The sequence below is a fragment of the Salvelinus namaycush genome, unplaced genomic scaffold, assembly GCF_016432855.1.
Source record: "Salvelinus namaycush isolate Seneca unplaced genomic scaffold, SaNama_1.0 Scaffold1019, whole genome shotgun sequence".
NCBI lineage: Eukaryota > Metazoa > Chordata > Actinopteri > Salmoniformes > Salmonidae > Salvelinus > Salvelinus namaycush.
Genome location: NW_024057697.1, coordinates 58,061 through 77,627, shown reverse-complemented (window position 1 = coordinate 77,627; position 19,567 = coordinate 58,061). Strand labels below are relative to the sequence as shown.

General features: G+C 44.7%; 1 protein-coding gene across 1 annotated transcript; it reads left to right on the top strand.

Moving 5' to 3' along the window:
- The first annotated feature begins 3,797 nt into the window (after window positions 1–3,797).
- LOC120035302 (immunoglobulin-like domain-containing receptor 1) lies at window positions 3,798–18,310 on the top strand. Its single transcript, XM_038982088.1, has 7 exons — window positions 3,798–4,011; window positions 11,534–11,704; window positions 12,424–12,573; window positions 12,937–13,056; window positions 15,454–15,600; window positions 16,373–16,495; window positions 16,641–18,310. Exons 1-7 carry the CDS (start codon window positions 3,945–3,947, stop codon window positions 17,531–17,533), a joined length of 1,671 nt encoding a protein of 556 aa, XP_038838016.1. The 5' UTR covers window positions 3,798–3,944; the 3' UTR covers window positions 17,534–18,310.
- Window positions 18,311–19,567: the final 1,257 nt, after the last annotated feature.

Sequence of the window (19,567 nt, the reverse complement as noted above, 5' to 3'; positions counted from 1 at the left end):
CAACTATGTCAGATAGATAACAACCACTATGTCAGATAGATAACAACAACTATGTCAGATAGATAATAACAATAATAACAACTATGTCAGATAGATAACAACCACTATGCCAGATAGATAATAACAACTATGCCAGATAGATAACAACCACTATGCCAGATAGATAATAACAACTATGCCAGATAGATAATAACAACTATGTCAGATAGATAACAACAACTATGTCATATAGATAACAACAACTATGCCAGATAGATAACAACAACTCTGTCAGATACATAATAACAACTATGTCAGATAGATAATAACAACTGTGCCAGATAGATAATAACTATGTCAGATAGATAATAAAAACTATGCCAGATAGATAACAACAACTCTGTCAGATAACAACAACTATGTCAGATAGATAACAACAACTATGTCAGATAGATAATAACTATGTCAGATAGATAATAACAACTCTGTCAGATAGATAATAACAACTATGTCAGATAGATAATAACAACTATGTCAGATAGATAATAACTATGTCAGATAGATAACAACAACTATGTCAGATAGATAATAACAATAATAACAACTATGTCAGATAGATAACAACCACTATGCCAGATAGATAATAACAACTATGCCAGATAGATAATAACAACTATGCCAGATAGATAACAACCACTATGCCAGATAGATAATAACAACTATGCCAGATAGATAATAACAACTATGTCAGATAGATAACAACCACTATGCCAGATAGATAATAACAACTATGCCAGATAGATAATAACAACTATGCCAGATAGATAACAACAACTATGCCAGATAGATAACAACCACTATGCCAGATAGATAATAACAACTATGTCAGATAGATAATAACTATGTCAGCTAGATAATAACAACTCTGTCAGATAGATAATAACAATAATAACAACTATGTCAGATAGATAACAACAACTATGTCAGATAGATAATAACAACTATGTCAGATAGATAACAACAACTATGTCAGATAGATAACAACAACTATGTCAGATAGATAATAACTATGTCAGATAGATAATAACAACTCTGTCAGTTACACCCGTAGCACACAAGGGGTCTGGTTCCCGGACACAGAAGCAGCATGCTTTTAGTCTAGGGCTAAGCCCAAACTGGTTCCGGGAAACTGGCCCAAGAAGTCAAACCGCTCAGAGTTTTTTTTTCCCAATACACATAATAACATCTGGTCCATATTCGAAACCCAGGGACAGGATACAACTGAGGACTGAGCAGGAAAGAGAGTATCTGTTGTCATCCTCTGTGGATGAGAGTACAATAGCAGGAAACCACTGGTGGTAAAGCTGGGCAGGTGCAGAGTAGTGTGGGTGTGCTCATGGGAGCGAAACAATCTGTTAAGGAATTCCTAGATCCACATACCTGACCTACACAGACAGAGACACAGACGTTTGCAAGCATGCACGCACGCACGCACAAACACACACACACACTCATTGTCTATGAGTACTACCAAGTGGTGTAGTGAGAGTGGTTGGTTGGCCTGGGTGAGAGACAGGGAGTGCGTCTCAAATGGCACCCTATTCCCTGTATAGTGCACTACTTTTGACCAGGGCAAATGGCAACCTATTCCCTGTATAGTGCACTACTTTTGACCAGGGCAAATGGCAACCTATTCCCTGTATAGTGCACTACTTTTGACCAGGGCAAATGGCAACCTATTCCCTGTATAGTGCACTACTTTTGACCAGGGCAAATGGCAACCTATTCCCTGTATAGTGCACTACTTTTGACCAGGGCAAATGGCAACCTATTCCCTGTATAGTGCACTACTTTTTATTGGGGCAAATTGCACTCTATTTCCTAAATAGTGCACTACTTTTGACCAGGGCAAATGGCAACCTATTCCCTGTATAGTGCACTACTTTTTATTGGGGCAAATTGCACTCTATTTCCTAAATAGTGCACTACTTTTGACCAGGGCAAATGGCAACCTATTCCCTGTATAGTGCACTACTTTTTATTGGGGCAAATTGCACTCTATTTCCTAAATAGTGCACTACTTTTGACCAGGGCAAATGGCAACCTATTCCCTGTATAGTGCACTACTTTTTACTGGGGCAAATTGCACTCTATTTCATATATAGTGTACTACTTTTGACCAGGACAATTGCACTCTGTTTCATATATAGTGTACTACTTTTGACCAGGGCAAATTGCACTATATTTCATATATAGTGCCCTACTTTTTACTGGGGCAAATGGCACCCTATTCCCTACATAGTAAACAATTTTTGACCAGAGCCCAAAAAGTAGTGCACTACATAGGGAATATAGGATGCCATTTTGGGACAACCTGGCTCTGCTCTGAGACCTGTTGTCTCCTCAGAGTTGAACAAGCAGCCTGTCGGTCCCCAGCTGGGGGGGGACCAGGGGACCGCTGGCTCTGATCTGAGACCTGTTGTCTCCTCAGAGTTAAACAAGCAGCCTGTCGGTCCCCAGCTGGGGGTAACCAGGGAGCCGCTGGCTCTGTTCTGAGACCTGTTGTCTCCTCAGAGTTGAACAAGCAGCCTGTCGGTCCCCAGCTGGGGGAAACCAGGGGGCCGCTGGCTCTGTTCTGAGACCTGTTGCCTCCTCAGAGTTGAACAAGCAGCCTGTCGGTCCCCAGCTGGGGGGAACCAGGGAGCCGCTGGCTCTGTTCTGAGACCTGTTGTCTCCTCAGAGTTGAACAAGCAGCCTGTCGGTCCCCAGCTGGTGGGAACCAGGGAGCCGCTGGCTCTGTTCTGAGACCTGTTGTCTCCTCAGAGTTGAACAAGCAGCCTGTCGGTCCCCAGCTGGGGGGAACCAGGGAGCCGCTGGCTCTGCTCTGAGACCTGTTGTCTCCTCAGAGTTAAACAAGCAGCCTGTCGGTCCCCAGCTGGGGGGAACCAGGGAGCCGCTGGCTCTGTTCTGAGACCTGTTGGCCCCAGGCCTGTGGGGCTCTATAGGCTTTACATTCACATGGTAATGTTCTGGGGTCGCATGCTTTGTCCGATGGGAAACTATGTTCACAGGGCACTAAAACACTGCTCAGAGGTCTATATAAGACAGTGTCAAATAAGACACAAAACAGGGAGCGAGAGAAAGAGAGAAAGAGGGGGAGGGAGAGAGAGAGAGATGCTAAGCCAATGGTTGCTTAGTTTACAGGTGTTAGGCTGCTGCACTGTTTGTCATCAAACAGCTAGAATGGGATTATGTCAATCAAATGAATTAACAAGTATTATGGTGTGGACTGAATTGATTCCCACCCTCGTCTAAAACCGTCACAAAGTCAGCAACGTTTGTGTCAGCATAGGGTCTAGGCTAACAGGAATGTTGGATATAGGTAACATAGGTAACATCCAGTGGTTTCATGCTAGGCCTCCAGTCCCCTGGATCACGTCACCCGTTGTAGGCTACAGTGTCTTTGCCTTTTAAATTATATTCATCTAACATTAAAAATGAACCTTTTGAATAAATGTATTCCAAAAGAAGTAAAAACAGTTCACTGTAGGCAAATTATTGCCTAACAATGTCATGTGTAAAAAAGACCCTAAATCACCAAAAAAAAAAATATAATATTAATAGATGTAATAAAGTAATTATTTAAATATCGAATTGATTAACATATTACAGATTTACCGTCCCTTTCCTTCTGTATTCTCATGGCGGCATTTTAGTTCAAACTGTGCCCATTCTGCGGTAGGAAGCACCTGCCTACGTCACATACAGCACCTGTTTCGGGGTGGGGTCTGTCTGTCTCCGCAGCCATCAAACCAAATTCCCGAAGGATGTCGGACAAGGAAGGAGCCGTCTTCAAGACAAAACACAAGACAGACAGAACAATGGGGAGTCTGTTTAGGAGGATAATGTAGGTCTTTCCTTTTTTTATAGATAATTAATTGGACGATATAATATTTATTAGTTTAATGGATCAATCATCAACGATGAGGAGGTTGATACTGGCCGCGTTCGTCCTCTCTTCCCTACCGACAGGTGAGTTTTTGTTGATGAAAATTAGCAATTCATATTTGAATCGTTAATGTTGTCAATTCGTCCTGTTCTTGCATTAGAGCTTCGTTTCATTTAGTCGCGTCAAAAGTTTATGCTATTGTAATGTATCCATCCACAACCCAAAAAGTTCCAATGACTAGCCAGTTAGGCACGAGCCGGGGTATCGGTCACATGATGGACAGATACCGATGAGTTCTCACGATGACTCTATCAAGTTACAGTTACTGATCTTATCTAGATTTAGACCTACTCATAATGAAATACTGTAGATTGAAAATGGAATTCACCTTTTTTGAGCAAAACTCCTGTTGGTTTGGCTCCAGCTGGGGCGCTCGAGAGAGGTGGAATGGGTGTTAGTTATCCTGACATTTCACCTCAATAATTGTAATTATGGAGGGTATTCAAGGACAAGGACATAGACCCCCGACAGTTACAGAGTAACCTGACTAGCCTAAATGGCAACCTGGTCTCAGAGCATTTCGTATTATTCTGTACGTAAATCCGGGACACTCCATTTAGTGTGATATGTTATGTTTGGTATGGTTACATAAGACGAACTGTTACTTAAGGCGAAAACGAAAGTAGTGTGGGTGGGTGGGTGTATAATGAAAACATCTAGCTCTAGCAACCCAAAGGTTACGAGTTCATCACGGACAACTTCAGCATTTTAGCTAATTAGGAACTTTTCAACTACTTGCTACTTTGATCTACTTAGCATGTTAGCTAACCCTTCCCCTAACAGTGTTAGCTAACCCTTCCCCTAACAGTTTTAGCTAACCCTTCCCCTAACAGTGTTAGCTAACCCTTCCCCTAACAGTGTTAGCTAACCCTTCCCCTAACAGTTTTAGCTAACCCTTCCCCTAACAGTTTTAGCTAACCCTTCCCCTAACAGTGTTAGCTAACCCTTCCCCTAACAGTGTTAGCTAACCCTTCCCCTAACAGTGTTAGCTAACCCTTCCCCTAACAGTTTTAGCTAACCCTTCCCCTAACAGTGTTAGCTAACCCTTCCCCTAACAGTTTTAGCTAACCCTTCCCCTAACAGTGTTAGCTAACCCTTCCCCTAACAGTGTTAGCTAACCCTTCCCCTAACAGTGTTAGCTAACCCTTCCCCTAACAGTGTTAGCTAACCCTTCCCCTAACAGTGTTAGCTAACCCTTCCCCTAACAGTTTTAGCTAACCCTTCCCCTAACAGTGTTAGCTAACCCTTCCCCTAACAGTGTTAGCTAACCCTTCCCCTAACAGTGTTAGCTAACCCTTCCCCTAACAGTTTTAGCTAACCCTCCCCTAACAGTAGCCTTAATCCTTTAACCTAACTCCTAAACTCAACCTTAACCCCTAGCCTAGCTAACGTTGGCAAGCTGTCTAACGTTAACCACCTAGCTAGAATTTGTAACATATCATACTTTTAGCAAATTCCTAACATATTGTACGTTTTGCAAATTCGTAACATGTAATACGAATTGTAAGTTTTAACATATCATAGGAAATGTGTGATGGACATCCACAAATGAATACATACCATATGAAACTTAACATATCATACTAAATGGAGTGTCTCGGATTTACATACTGAATAATACGAAATGCTCTAAAACCAGGTTGTAAATGGTGGTCTATTGCCTATATCCCTCAACTCTGGACCTCAAAGCCAGTTCCACTGCGTTGTTTCAGGGCTCTCAAACTGTTCCTGGGGAGAAACCGTCCCGTAGGTTTTCACTCTAACCTTAATCTAGCACACCTGATTCTAACCAGGGTGGTTGATAAACTGAACCAGGTTAGTTACACCTGGACTTAGAGCGAAAACCTACAGGAGGGTAACTCCAGGAACAGGGTTGGAGAACCCTGTCGTACGGTAAGAGTTGAATACACCTGGCCTATACTGTAGATGTATTTTTACAATCAAAATGGAAGTTGAGTCTATTTGAATAGCATCAAACTGTTTCCTGTGGCAGGCTGTCTCTTTCTCTCAGTCACTAGTTTTTCTGGTTGAACCACTTTCAGCAGGGCTCTGTCACACACACGTACACATACTCTATCCCATTCTTTCATTCTCTCTCACATTCAATATGCTTTAACCCAATGAGTCCCACCGGAACGCCAGCGCATTTTGGTACCAACGATTCGTCTGTGATTTAACGGGGGCTGAGCTAGAGCGGTGTTTGTGAGACTAGGGCAGTCCCAATGGTTTGAGCTACAAACTATTAAAGCTAGAGCGGTGTTTGTGAGACTAGGGCAGTCCCAATGGTTTGAGCTACAAACTATTAAAGCTAGAGCGGTGTTTGTGAGACTAGGGCAGTCCCAATGGTTTGAGCTACAAACTATTAAAGCTAGAGCGGTGTTTGTGAGACTAGGGCAGTCCCAATGGTTTGAGCTACAAACTATTAAAGCTAGAGCGGTGTTTGTGAGACTAGGGCAGTCCGAATGGTTTGAGCTACAAACTATTAAAGCTAGAGCGGTGTTTGTGAGACTAGGGCAGTCCGAATGGTTTGAGCTACAAACTATTAAAGCTAGAGCGGTGTTTGTGAGACTAGGGCAGTCCCAATGGTTTGAGCTACAAACTATTAAAGCTAGAGCGGTGTTTGTGAGACTAGGGCAGTCCGAATGGTTTGAGCTACAAACTATTAAAGCTAGAGCGGTGTTTGTGAGACTAGGGCAGTCCGAATGGTTTGAGCTACAAACTATTAAAGCTATCCCTGAAAAGCTGAGACTCTCAGGAACACGCACATGTGACATGTTTAGGTCTATGACCTCACGAGCTACAGTAGAGTCGTTAGAAGGTAAGGTTCTTCCATATAGATCATAGGAAATCCCAGGACATAGTGTCTATAATACTGTAAGGGGTTCTTCTACATAGATCATAGGAAATCCCAGGACATAGTGTCTATAATACTGTAAGCGGTTCTTCTACATAGATCATAGGAAATCCCAGGTCATAGTGTCTATAATACTGTAAGGGGTCTTCTACATAGATCATAGGAAATCCCAGGACATAGTGTCTATAATACTGTAAGGGGGTCTTCTACATAGATCATAGGAAATCCCAGGACATAGTGTCTATAATACTGTAAGGGGTTCTTCTACATAGATCATAGGAAATCCCAGGACATAGTGTCTATAATACTGTAAGGGGTCTTCTACATAGATCATAGGAAATCCCAGGACATAGTGTCTATAATACTGTAAGGGGTCTTCTACATAGATCATAGGAAATCCCAGGACATAGTGTCTATAATACTGTAAGGGGTTCTTCTACATAGATCATAGGAAATCCCAGGACATAGTGTCTATAATATTGTAATAAGCTCACATAGTTGCTGTCACAAACTCCACACAGTTGTCACTGACTAGTTGGATATTCATTTCCCCAGTGAGCAAACCATTTCTGTACTTACAGCATTCATATCAATTCATTTAGATCAGGTTTTTGCTTTGGCAGACCTTATTTTTTGTATTATTTGTCAATAAAACTCATGAATACAACTGTTTATGTCAAGTAGTTTTGTGTTCTACTTGTCGCCCTGGTTGTCCTGAATATAAACTGTTGAAACACTTCATTGTGACGATAAATATCGTGCAGATCAATGAGAAGCTGATTTATACTGGGGCCTCGGGACTGATAGGGTTAATAAACAGCACTGTGTTGGTGTGTAAACAGGCCTCGGGACTGATAGGGTTAATAAACAGCACTGTGTTGGTGTGTAAACAGGCCTCGGGACTGATAGGGTTAATAAACAGCACTGTGTTGGTGTGTAAACAGGCCTCGGGACTGATAGGGTTAATAAACAGCACTGTGTTGGTGTGTAAACAGGCCTCGCGACTGATAGGGTTAATAAACAGCACTGTGTTGGTGTGTAAACAGGCCTCGGGACTGATAGGGTTAATAAACAGCACTGTGTTGGTGTGTAAACAGGCCTCGGGACTGATAGGGTTAATAAACAGCACTGTGTTGGTGTGTAAACAAGTCTCGGGACTGATAGGGTTAATAAACAGCACTGTGTTGGTGTGTAAACAGGCCTCGGGACTGATAGGATTAATAAACAGCACTGTGTTGGTGTGTAAACAGGCCTCGGGACTGATAGGGTTAATAAACAGCACTGTGTTGGTGTGTAAACAGGCCTCGGGACTGATAGGGTTAATAAACAGCACTGTGTTGGTGTGTAAACAGGCCTCGGGACTGATAGGGTTAATAAACAGCACTGTGTTGGTGTGTAAACAGGCCTCGGGACTGATAGGGTTAATAAACAGCACTGTGTTGGTGTGTAAACAGGCCTCGGGACTGATAGGGTTAATAAACAGCACTGTGTTGGTGTGTAAACAGGCCTCGGGACTGATAGGGTTAATAAACAGCACTGTGTTGGTGTGTAAACAGGCCTCGGGACTGATAGGGTTAATAAACAGCACTGTGTTGGTGTGTAAACAGGCCTCGGGACTGATAGGGTTAATAAACAGCACTGTGTTGGTGTGTAAACAGGTCTCGGGACTGATAGGGTTAATAAACAGCACTGTGTTGGTGTGTAAACAGGCGTCGGGACTGATAGGGTTAATAAACAGCACTGTGTTGGTGTGTAAACAGGCCTCGGGACTGATAGGGTTAATAAACAGCACTGTGTTGGTGTGTAAACAGGCCTCGGGACTGATAGGGTTAATAAACAGCACTGTGTTGGTGTGTAAACAAGTCTCGGGACTGATAGGGTTGATAAACAGCACTGTGTTGGTGTGTAAACAGGCCTCGGGACTGATAGGGTTAATAAACAGCACTGTGTTGGTGTGTAAACAGGCCTCGGGACTGATAGGGTTAATAAACAGCACTGTGTTGGTGTGTAAACAGGCCTCGGGACTGATAGGGTTAATAAACAGCACTGTGTTGGTGTGTAAACAGGCCTCGGGACTGATAGGGTTAACGCACAACTGAGCAAGAGGACAAGTATGTTAGAGTGTCTAGTTTGAGAAACAGACGCCTCACAAGGCAGCTTCATTAAATAGTACCCGCAAAACACCAGTTTCAACAGTGAAGAGGCGACTCCGGGATGCTGGCCTTTTAGGCAGAGTTCCTCTGTCCAATGTAATCTTTTATTTTTATTGGCCAGTCTGAGATATGGCTTTTTCTTTGCAACTCTGCCTAGAAGGCCAGCATCCCGGAGTCGCCTCTTCACTGTTGACGTTGAGACTGGTGTTTTGCGGGTACTATTTAATGAAGCTGCCAGTTGAGGACTTGTGAGGTGTCTGTTACTTAAACTAGACACTCTAATGTACTTGTACTCTTGCTCAGTTGTGCACTGGGGCCTCCCACTCCTCTTTCTGTTCTGGTTAGAGCCAGTTTGCGCTGTTCTGTGAAGGGAGTAGTACACAGCGTTGTACGAGATCTTCAGTTGCTTGGCAATTTCTCGAATGGAATAGCCTTCATTTCTCAGAACAAGAATAGACTGAAGAGTTTCAGAAGAAAGTACTTGGTTTCTGGCCATTTTGAGCATGTAATGAACCCACGAATGCTGATGCTCCAGATACTCAACTAGTCTAAAGAAGGCCAGAGTTATTGCTTCTTTAATCAGTTTCCAGCTGTGCTAACATAATTGCAAAAGGGTCTTCTAATGATCAATTAGCCTTTTAAAATGATAAACTTGGATTAGCTAACACAACGTGCCATTGGAACACAGGAGGGATGGTTGCTGATAATGGGCCTCTGTACGCCTATGTACAGTTGAAGTCGGAAGTTCACATACACCTTAGCCAAATACATTTAAACTCAGTTTTTCACCATTCCTGACATTTAATCCTAGTAAAAATTCTCTGTCTTATGTCAGTTAGGATCACCACTTGATTTTAAGAATGTTAAATGTTAGAATAATAGTAGAGTGATTTATTTCAGTTTTTATTTCTTTCATCACATTCCCAGTGGGTCAGAAGTTTACAAACTCAATTAGTATTTGGTAGCATTGCCTTTAAATTGTTTAACTTGGGTTGAACGTTTCGGGTAGCCTTCCACAAGCTTCCCACAATAAGTTGGGTGAATATTGGCCCATTCCTCCTGACAGAGTTGGTGTAACCGAGTCAGGTTTGTAGGCCTCCTTGCTAGCACACGCTTTTTCAGTTCTGCCCACAAATTGTCTATAGGATTGAAGTCAGGGCTTTGTCATGGCCACTCAGATACCCTGTAGTTGTTGTCCTTTGGCCATTTTGCCACAACTTTGGAAGTATGCTTGGGGTCATTGTCCATTTGGAAGACCCATTTGCGACCAAGCTTTAACTTCCTGACTGATGTCTTGAGATGTTGCTTCAATATATCCACATAATTTTCCTACCTCATGATGCCATCTATTTTGTGAAGTGCAGGAGGGTCCTGCAGCAAAGCATCCCCACAACATGATGCTGCCACCTCCATGCTTCACGGTTGGGATGGTGTTCTTCGGCTTGCAAGCATCCCCCTTTTTCCTCCAAACATAATGATGGTAATTATGGCCAAACAGTTCTATTTTTGTTTCATCAGACCAGAGGACATTTCTCCCAAAAGTACGATCTTTGTCCCCATGTGCAATTGCAAACCGTAGTCTGGCTTTTTTATGGCGGTTTTGGAGCAATGGTTTCTTCCTTGCTGAGCGGCCTTTCAGGTTATGTCGATATAGAACTCGTTTTACTGTGGATATAGATACTTCTGTACCAGTTTCCTCCAGCATCTTCACAAGGTCCTTTGCTGTTGTTCTGGGATTGATTTGCACTTTTCGCACCAAAGTGCGTTCATCTCTAGGAGACAGAACGCGTCTCCTTCCTGAGCGGTATGACGGCTGCGTGGTCCCATGGTGTTTATACTTGCGTACTATTGTTTGTACAGATGAACGTGGTACCTTCTGGCATTTGGAAATTGCTCCCAAGGATGAAGCAGACTTGTGGAGGTCTACCATTTTCTTAGCTGATTTCTTTAGATTTTCCCATGATGTAAAGCAAAGAGGCACTGAGTTTGAAGGTAGGCCTTGAAATACATCCACAGGTACACCTCCAATTGACTCAAATTATGTCAATTAGCCCATCAGAAGCTTCTAAAGCCATGACATAATTTTCTGGAATTTTCCAAGCAGTTTAAAGGCACAGTCAACTTAGTGTATGTAAACTTCTGACCCACTGGAATTGTGATTCACTTATAATTCACTGTAACAATCTGTCCGTAAACAATTGTTGGAAAAATTACTTATCATGCCAAAACTATAGTTTGTTAACAAGAAATTTGTGGAGTGTTTGAAAAACAAGTTTTAATGACTCCAACCTAAGTGTATGTAAACTTTCGACTGTAGATATTCCATGAAAACCTGCCGTTTCCAGCTACAATAGTCATTTACAACATCAACAATGTCTACACTCATTTAATTTAATGTTATTTTAATGGACAAAAATGTGCTTTTCTTTCAAAAACAAGAAGATTTCTAAGTGATCCCAAACTTGTGAACGGTAGTGTACATTCCCCCTTTCACATATATACATATACACACTGACATGATGTATTCTCTCCCATCAGAGGTGCAGAGCGTCCAGGTGAATGTTCCTCAGACAGAGAGGAGTACAGCTCTGTTTGCCTCCGTCATCCTGAGGTGTGACTACTCCACCTCCGCTAGCCAGCAGGATGTCCAGGTCACCTGGCGATACAAGTCCTTCTGCAAGGACCCCATCCTGGAGTATTACTCCCAAGGTTAGTTATGGACCCTGTACTAGTCCCCAGGTTGGTTATGGACCCTGTACTAGTCCCCAGGTTGGTTATGGACCCTGTACTTGTCCCCAGGTTAGTTATGGACCCTGTACTAGTCTCCAGGTTAGTTATGGACCCTGTACTAGTATCCAGGTTAGTTATGGACCCTGTCCTGGAGTACTAGTCTCCAGGTTAGTTATGGACCCTGTCCTAGTCTCCAGGTTAGTTATGGACCCTGTCCTGGAGTACTAGTCTCCAGGTTAGTTATGGACCCTGTATTATAGTCCCCAGGTTAGTTATGGACCCTGTCCTGGAGTACTAGTCTCCAGGTTAGTTATGGACCCTGTACTAGTCTCCAGGTTAGTTATGGACCCTGTCCTGGAGTACTAGTCTCCAGGTTAGTTATGGGGGAAGTGAAGAGAACTGGCCTGGAGCTGGGTTTGGGAGTTGGGCTACATGTTAACTAGTTGGGCTACATGTTAACTAGTTGGGCTACATGTTAACTAGTTGGGCTACAGTTTGACGGTGTATATAGGCAAATTCTAAGGTTGTTAGTTGTTGGGTAGAGGAGTTTGCTGTAGTGTTTTCTTCAGGTTTGTAGTGAGGCCCAAACTTCCTGTCTAACTCTAGAACCTGAAATATTAATTAAATTACTGGTGATGTACAGTAACACTCAGTCAGTCACACACACACTTCTGTATGAAACATATCTCCCTCTATAGCGTACCAGAATGCTCTGCAGCTGGGTCAGGACCCGGCCAATGACTGCCCAGACCGCCAGCGCACGGTGAGGATCATCGTCCAGAAGAGAGGCTCCAACGAGGCCATACTGGGCCCAGAGTACCGGGAACGCAAGATCTCCGTCCAGAACAGTGAGTCTAGACAGCCTTGGGTTGCAAAGTTCCAGTAACTTTCCATAAATCCCCCAGTTTGATAGAAATCCTGGTTGGAGAATTCCAGATTCCCTGCTTAAATCCCTCCTGATACCGGAAATCATCCAACCTGGGGATTTCTGGAAAAGCTGGGAATTTTAGGAACGTTACTGGAATTTTGTAACTTTAATCCAGCCACAATATTACACCTGCGTTAACTAATCAAAATAGTGGTGGAATACAACAACAATGTGAAATGATGGGAGGTTCCCAGAGGAATGGATTGAGAAACAACGTATGACTGTGTGCTCTTTGTTGCTACTCTGACATGTTTTGACGTCGTTGGGCTGTCTTCCCCCACAGAGGCTGACCTGGTGATCAATGAGATCATGTGGTGGGACAACGGAGTTTACTACTGTTCTGTGGAAGCCACAGGAGACACCAGCGGTGGCTTGGATGGCGTGATCAGCCTCATGGTCTACAGTAAGTTGACCACAACCACAGCTATGACCACAACCTGGGCCGTGTTCATAAAGCATCTCTGAGTAAGAGTGCTGATCTAGGATCAGGTCCTTCCTGTCCATGTCATCTGATTCGTTAAGAGGTCCTTCCTGTCCATTTTTATTTTATTTTTATTTCACCTTTATTTAACCAGGTAGGCCAGGTGTGAACAAGTTGTCATTTACAACTGCGACCTGGCCAAGATAAAGCAAAGCAGTGCGACAAAAACAACAACACAGAGTTACACATGGAATAAACAAACGTACAGTCAATAACACAATAGAAAAATCTATGTACAGTGTGTGAAAATGTAGTAAGATTCGGGAGGTAAGGCAATAAATAGGACATAGTGGCGAAATAATTACAATTTAGCAATTAAACACTGGAGTGATAGATGTGCAGATGATGATGTGCAAGTAGAGATACTGGGGGGCAATAGAGCAAAAAAATAAATATATATATATATATATATATATATATATATATATATATGGGGATGAGGTAGATGGGTGTGCTATTTACAGATGTGCTGTGTACAGGTACAGTGATCGATCGGTAAGCTGCTCTGACAGCTGATGCTTAAAGTTAGAGAGTGAGATATAAGTCTCCAGCTTCATTGATTTTTGCAATTTGTTCCAGTCATTGGCAGCAGAGAACTGGAAGGAAAGGCGGCCAAAGAAGGTGTTGGCTTTGGGGATGACCAGTGAAATATACCTGCTGGAGTGTGTGCTACGGGTGGGTGTTGCTATGGTGACCAGTGAGCTGAGATAAGGCAGAGCTTTACCTAGCAAAGACTTATAGATGACCTGGAGCCAGTGGGTTTGGCGACAAATATGAAGCGAGGGCCAGCCAACGAGAGCATACAGGTCGCAGTGGTGGGTAGTATATGGGGCTTTGTTGACAAAACGGATGGCACTGTGATAGACTGCATCCAATTTGCTGAGTAGAGTTGAGTAGAGTTGGAGGCTATTTTGTAAATGGCATCGCCGAAGTCAAGGATCGGTAGGATAGTCAGTTTTACGAGGGTATGTTTGGCAGCATGAGTGAAGGAGGTTTTGTTTTGTGAAATAGGAAGCCGATTCCGAGCCTAAATTTAATTTTTGATTGGAGATTTAATGTGATTCTGGAAGGAGAGTTTACAGTCTAACCAGACACCTAGGTATTTGTAGTTGTCCACATATTCTAAGTCAGAACCGTCCAGAGTAGTGTTGCTAGTCTGGCGGGCGGGTGTGGGCAGCAATCGGTTGAAGAGCATGCATTTAGTTTTACTAGCATTTAAAAGCAGTTGGAGGCCACTGAAGGAGTGTTGTATGGCATTGAAGCTCATTTGGAGGTTAGTTAACACAGTGTCCAAAGAAGGGGTAGATGTATACAGAATGGTGTCGTCTACGTAGAGGTAGATCAGAGAATCACCAGCAGCAAGAGTGACGCGAGAGTCGGCCCGAGAATTGAACCCTGAGGCACCCCCATAAAGACTGCCAGAGGTCCGGACAACAGGCCCTCCAATTTGACAAACTGAACTCTGTCTGAGAAGTAGTTGGTGAACCAGGCGAGGCAGTCATTTGAGAAACCAAGGCTGTTGAGTCTGCCGATAAGAATACGGTGATTGACAGAGTCGAAATCCTTGGCCAGGTCGATGAAGACGGCTGCACAGTACTGTCTTTTATCGATGGCAGTTATGATATCGTTTAGGACCTTGAGCGTGGCTGAGGTGCACCCGTGACCGGCTCAGAAACCAGATTGCATAGTGGAGAAGGTACGGTGGGATTCGAAATAGTCGGTGATCTGTTTGTTAACTTGGCTTTCGAAGATTTGAGAATGGCATGGCAGGATGGATATAGGTCTATAACAGTTTGGGTCTAGAGTGTCTCCCCCTTTGAAGAGCGGGATGACCGCGGCAGCTTTCCAATCTTTGGGAATCTCAGACGATACGAAAGAGAGGTTGAACAGGCTAGTAATAGGGGTTGCAACAATTTTGGCAGATAATTTTAAAAAGAGAGGGTCCAGATTGTCTAGCCCGGCTGATTTGTAGGCGTCCAGATTTGCAGATCTTTCAGAACATCAGCTGTCTGGATTTGGGTGAAGGAGAAGTGGGGAGGGGCTTGGGAAAGTTTCTGCGGAGCGTACAGAGCTGTTCGCCGGAGAAAAATGCTTATTGAAATGATCGACTATCATAGATTTATGTTTCCATGTCATCTTATTGATTAAGAGAAGCCATAGCTTATATCAGCACTAGTCCTACTGTGAAACACTTTGTAAATACGGACCCTGGTGGGAAGGGACTCTAAATGAAGTCACATGGGTATAAGTGCATGTCTGTTTCCCGACCTAGTAAGTATCATCTGATGTAATGATTTCCTGTGTTGTGGCTGCCTCCAGACTGGCTGACGGTGCTGTTCATGGTGATTGGAGCTCTGCTCCTCATCCTGCTCTTCTGTATCTGCTGCTGCCAGTGTTGTCCTCAGAGGTGCTGCTGCTACGTCCGCTGCCCATGCTGCCCACAGACCTGCTGCTGTCCTGAGAAAGGTAGGGAAGGGCCTCTCTGTCTGTCCCCGCTGCCCACAGACCTGCTGCTGTCCTGAGAAATGTAGGGAAGGGCCTCTCTGTCCCTGCTGCCCACAGACCTGCTGCTGTCCTGAGAAAGGTAGGGAAGGGCCTCTCTGTCTGTCCCTGCTGCCCACAGACCTGCTGCTGTCCTGAGAAAGGTAGGGAAGGGCCTCTCTCTCTGTCCCCGCTGCCCACAGACCTGCTGCTGTCCTGAGAAAGGTAGAGAAGGGCCTCTCTGTCCCTGCTGCCCACAGACCTGCTGCTGTCCTGAGAAATGTAGGGAAGGGCCTCTCTGTCTGTCCCTGCTGCCCACAGACCTGCTGCTGTCCTGAGAAAGGTAGGGAAGGGCCTCTCTGTCTGTCCCCGCTGCCCACAGACCTGCTGGTGTCCTGAGAAAGGTAGGGAAGGGCCTCTCTGTCTGCCCCTGCTGCCCATAGACCTGCTGCTGTCCTGAGAAAGGTAGAGAAGGGCCTCTCTGTCTGTCCCTGCTGCCCACAGACCTGCTGCTGTCCTGAGAAAGGTAGGGAAGGGCCTCTGTCTGTCCCTGCTGCCCACAGACCTGCTGCTGTCCTGAGAAAGGTAGGGAAGGGCCTCTGTCTGTCCCTGCTGCCCACAGACCTGCTGCTGTCCTGAGAAAGGTAGAGAAGGGCCTCTCTCTTCTCTCTTTCTTTTCGCTTTCTCTCACTCACACTCTCTTTCTCCCACACTTAGGCTCCATCTCACCTCTTCCTCTGTGTCTCTCTCTCTCCAGCGGTGATGCAGCACAGGATGATGAAGGATGCCCAGAGGGCCATGGGTCCATGGATGGGAGGTCAGCCTATCTACAGCCCCATGAGCCACGGCTCCTCACAGATGAACCCTCTGCTGTATGCAGGTTAGTAACACACACACACACACACACACACACACACACACAGGGAGTCACACACACACACAACAGAGCTATGCTTCTGATCTTCTAAATGTGTCTTTAACAAATCCATATTTGTCACTTATCATGGGTTTCTCTATCCCATCAGGCTCCCAATCAGGGAAGAGCATCGCCATGGCCCCCATGCCCCTCCCCCCTCCCCCATCTGGCTACAACATGCCCCCCAGTGTCCACGCTGCCAGCATCTACGGCAACCAACATCCCAGCAACAAGCAGATGCTGGACTACCTGGAGAGCCAGGTGAGGGGCATGGATGGGACCAGCCCCATGATGCAGCCCCAGCCCTACCACCAGCAGGTTCAGATCATACCCCCTCCCCCTCAGCACATGATGCCCCAGCACATCCCCTTCTCAGCGGGTCCTCCCAGCATGCTCTCTGGCCTGGACGACGGGGCCGTGGAGTACCGGGGGGTCATCCAGATGCCTCCCATCATAGAGCAGCCTGGACGAGGAGGTCGGAGAGGGGGCCAGCCACCGCTTGCTCCTAAAACACGTCCACCCAGCTCCAGAGAAAGCAGCCACAGCGAGAGTCGCTTCACCAATCACCGTGACGACCGCAGCGAAGTCAGCGGGCGCCGTTACCCGTCGCCGTCAAGGAGCCGTGGCATGTCAAGGAGCTACAGTGAAGACTTTCTGGACGGGGAGAGTCGGGAGGCGCGAGGTCGAATGGGTTCACGTGACGACCTCAGCGACAGGGTCCCTCGATCCCGCTCCAGAGACGACCTGTTCGAGGAGCAGCGTCGCGCCCCGCCTCCCAGCAACTACTCCCGCTCCCGCAGAGGGTCGTTCAGTTCAGATGAGGATGAAAACAGCAGCAGAGGAGAGGGCAGAGGTCACAGGAGAGGAGAGGGCAGAGGTCACAGGAGAGGAGGAGGAGGAGGAGAAATGTATTCGGACATCCCGCCCAGCTATTCTGAATACGAGCCGGGACAGAAACCACCAAGGAGGAATGAGCGTTACTCTGTTAAAACTCTGCTTTAGTTAGTACACTGAATAAACACTCCTAAACACACACACACAAACCACACAAACAACCCCTTCAAAAGCATTTACCATCTGACAATGGCATTTGATCCATGCCTTCAATTACACATAATCATATAATCAGGCAGATATGAAAGAATCACTCACAAAGACACACTGGTGCATACTACTTGGTTTCGTCACTGCTTCCATTCAGGGAGCCTTTAATTAATGTGTCCCACTACAGGACAAGAGTTCTGGCAGGGGCACTGTGGTCATCTGATCTGGGCTCGCACTGGCTACCTCTCCTCTCCTTCTGCTGAATGGCATTACAACAGCCCCCTCTGCTGGTTGAACGCTCTCAGTGCAGATAAGTGCCCAATCTTGACAATCTGTTGTGCAAACAAAAGCTGTGTGTGCAGTACAGTAGTCAGCCAGCCAGTGAGTCAGCCCTCAACAGTAGATGAGCAGTTGAAAGGCTCAGCATTGGGAAATCAGAGACTGTAGAAAGAGCTGAGGTTGGGCAATTTTGCAGAGCTAAGCAATTGTCTTTGGTCATCAGCCATGTTGTCGTCCTCCTTCACCTTCGCTCTCTGTTTTCCTCCATCCGCCCTACATCTCTCCATCTTGTATTATCCTAACGGGGAAAGAAAGGACTAAACGAGATAAATGAATGACAACGTATGAAAGACTTAGAAAGCACGAATGATAGCTGGCGGCATGCAATTCGACATGTCGATCTGATTTTCCAGATTCATACTCTAGAACAGGGGTGTCAAACTCATTCCACGGAGGGCCGAGTGTCTGCAGGTTTTTGGTTTTTCCTTTCAATAAAGCCCTAGACAACCAGGTGTGGGGAGTTCCTAACTAATTAGTGATGTTAATTCATCAATCAAGTACAAGGGAGGAGCGAAAACCCGCAGACACTCGGCCCTCCGTGGAATGAGTTTGACACCTGTGCTCTAGAACGTTTACAATTTCTTAAACGTTTTTGAAGTTACTACACATATCTTAAGTTGACGTTTTGAAGGGTATTTTGGTTTTATATTTTACATTTTATTTGTATCATTGCCATAACATTGTTAACAGATGAGAATAATACATAATATGCCTTATTTAATTGTTTGTCAAAAGTAAACCAGAAAACAAAATGTTCCCTGTTTGTTTTTAGCCATAGCCTATGTAGGCTTGTACTCCATGATCACTCAGGTCCCTTTCTACATGTTGTACATGTAAATAGTTTGAATTGTGCGCTCTGTCTGGACATCTTGAATATTCAGTTATGTAGGTATCGATATGACTCACGATATATCAAATGTCAGGAAAATGAGCAAAGACGATGTGCTGTTACTTGAAGTCAGTTTGCTTAGGGACTTATCCAGTTAGAGGAAGCAAAACCACCACCATATCCTCAGGGTGAACTAGGCTTTGATGTGAAGATCACAGCTGTATGATTTGATGTCTCTGGATAGAAAATGGTGGAGGTGTAAGTTACTCCCTCTTAGGGACAATGAAGGAAACGTTTTCAATAAAGTTAATTTATAGATACCTTTGTGTACAGATGTCTTCTTCACCCAACTGGTTCCCATTTCAAACATGCTGGAGGCAAATGACACACTCACACACTGACACCCAACAGGCTGGCCTATAGGACACACAGACACTAGGAAGCTCCTCCATTGTCCAGTAAGTTACACAGACATGCCTGCTTCAGACCTAATATATGATCACCTTTCTGTTGTGATCAGATTAGCTCAAGGCAATGTAAAGACAAATTGACAGAATTTGAGTAAAATTACATTCAGGGTCAAAGGCCATCCACATAAGATGTGTGCCATGGGATGTCATACTCGCTTGTGATAATTTATTCAACATAACAAAGTTAGCAGGAATTAAATGCATATTTTTTATTTAACATAATTTACCCTGTGTTGAAAATGTTTACTTGAAAAGCCACTGCTTTGCAAGAGGATTGTACAATTTGTGTAAATATTCGTCACCAAATTCGTGTGCGGCTGCGTGGCTGAAGAACACGTCGCATGAATGATGACG

What these genes read in the sequence shown, in the direction of transcription:
- LOC120035302 (XM_038982088.1), top strand. Translation starts at nt 3,945, where the DNA reads ATGGATCAATCATCAACGATGAGGAGGTTGATACTGGCCGCGTTCGTC. An exon ending in CCTCTCTTCCCTACCGACAG is followed by an intron (nt 4,012 to 11,533) that starts GTGAGTTTTTGT and finishes CTCTCCCATCAG; the next exon opens with AGGTGCAGAGCGTCCAGGTG. An exon ending in CTGCTGCTGTCCTGAGAAAG is followed by an intron (nt 15,601 to 16,372) that starts GTAGGGAAGGGC and finishes CTCTCTCTCCAG; the next exon opens with CGGTGATGCAGCACAGGATG.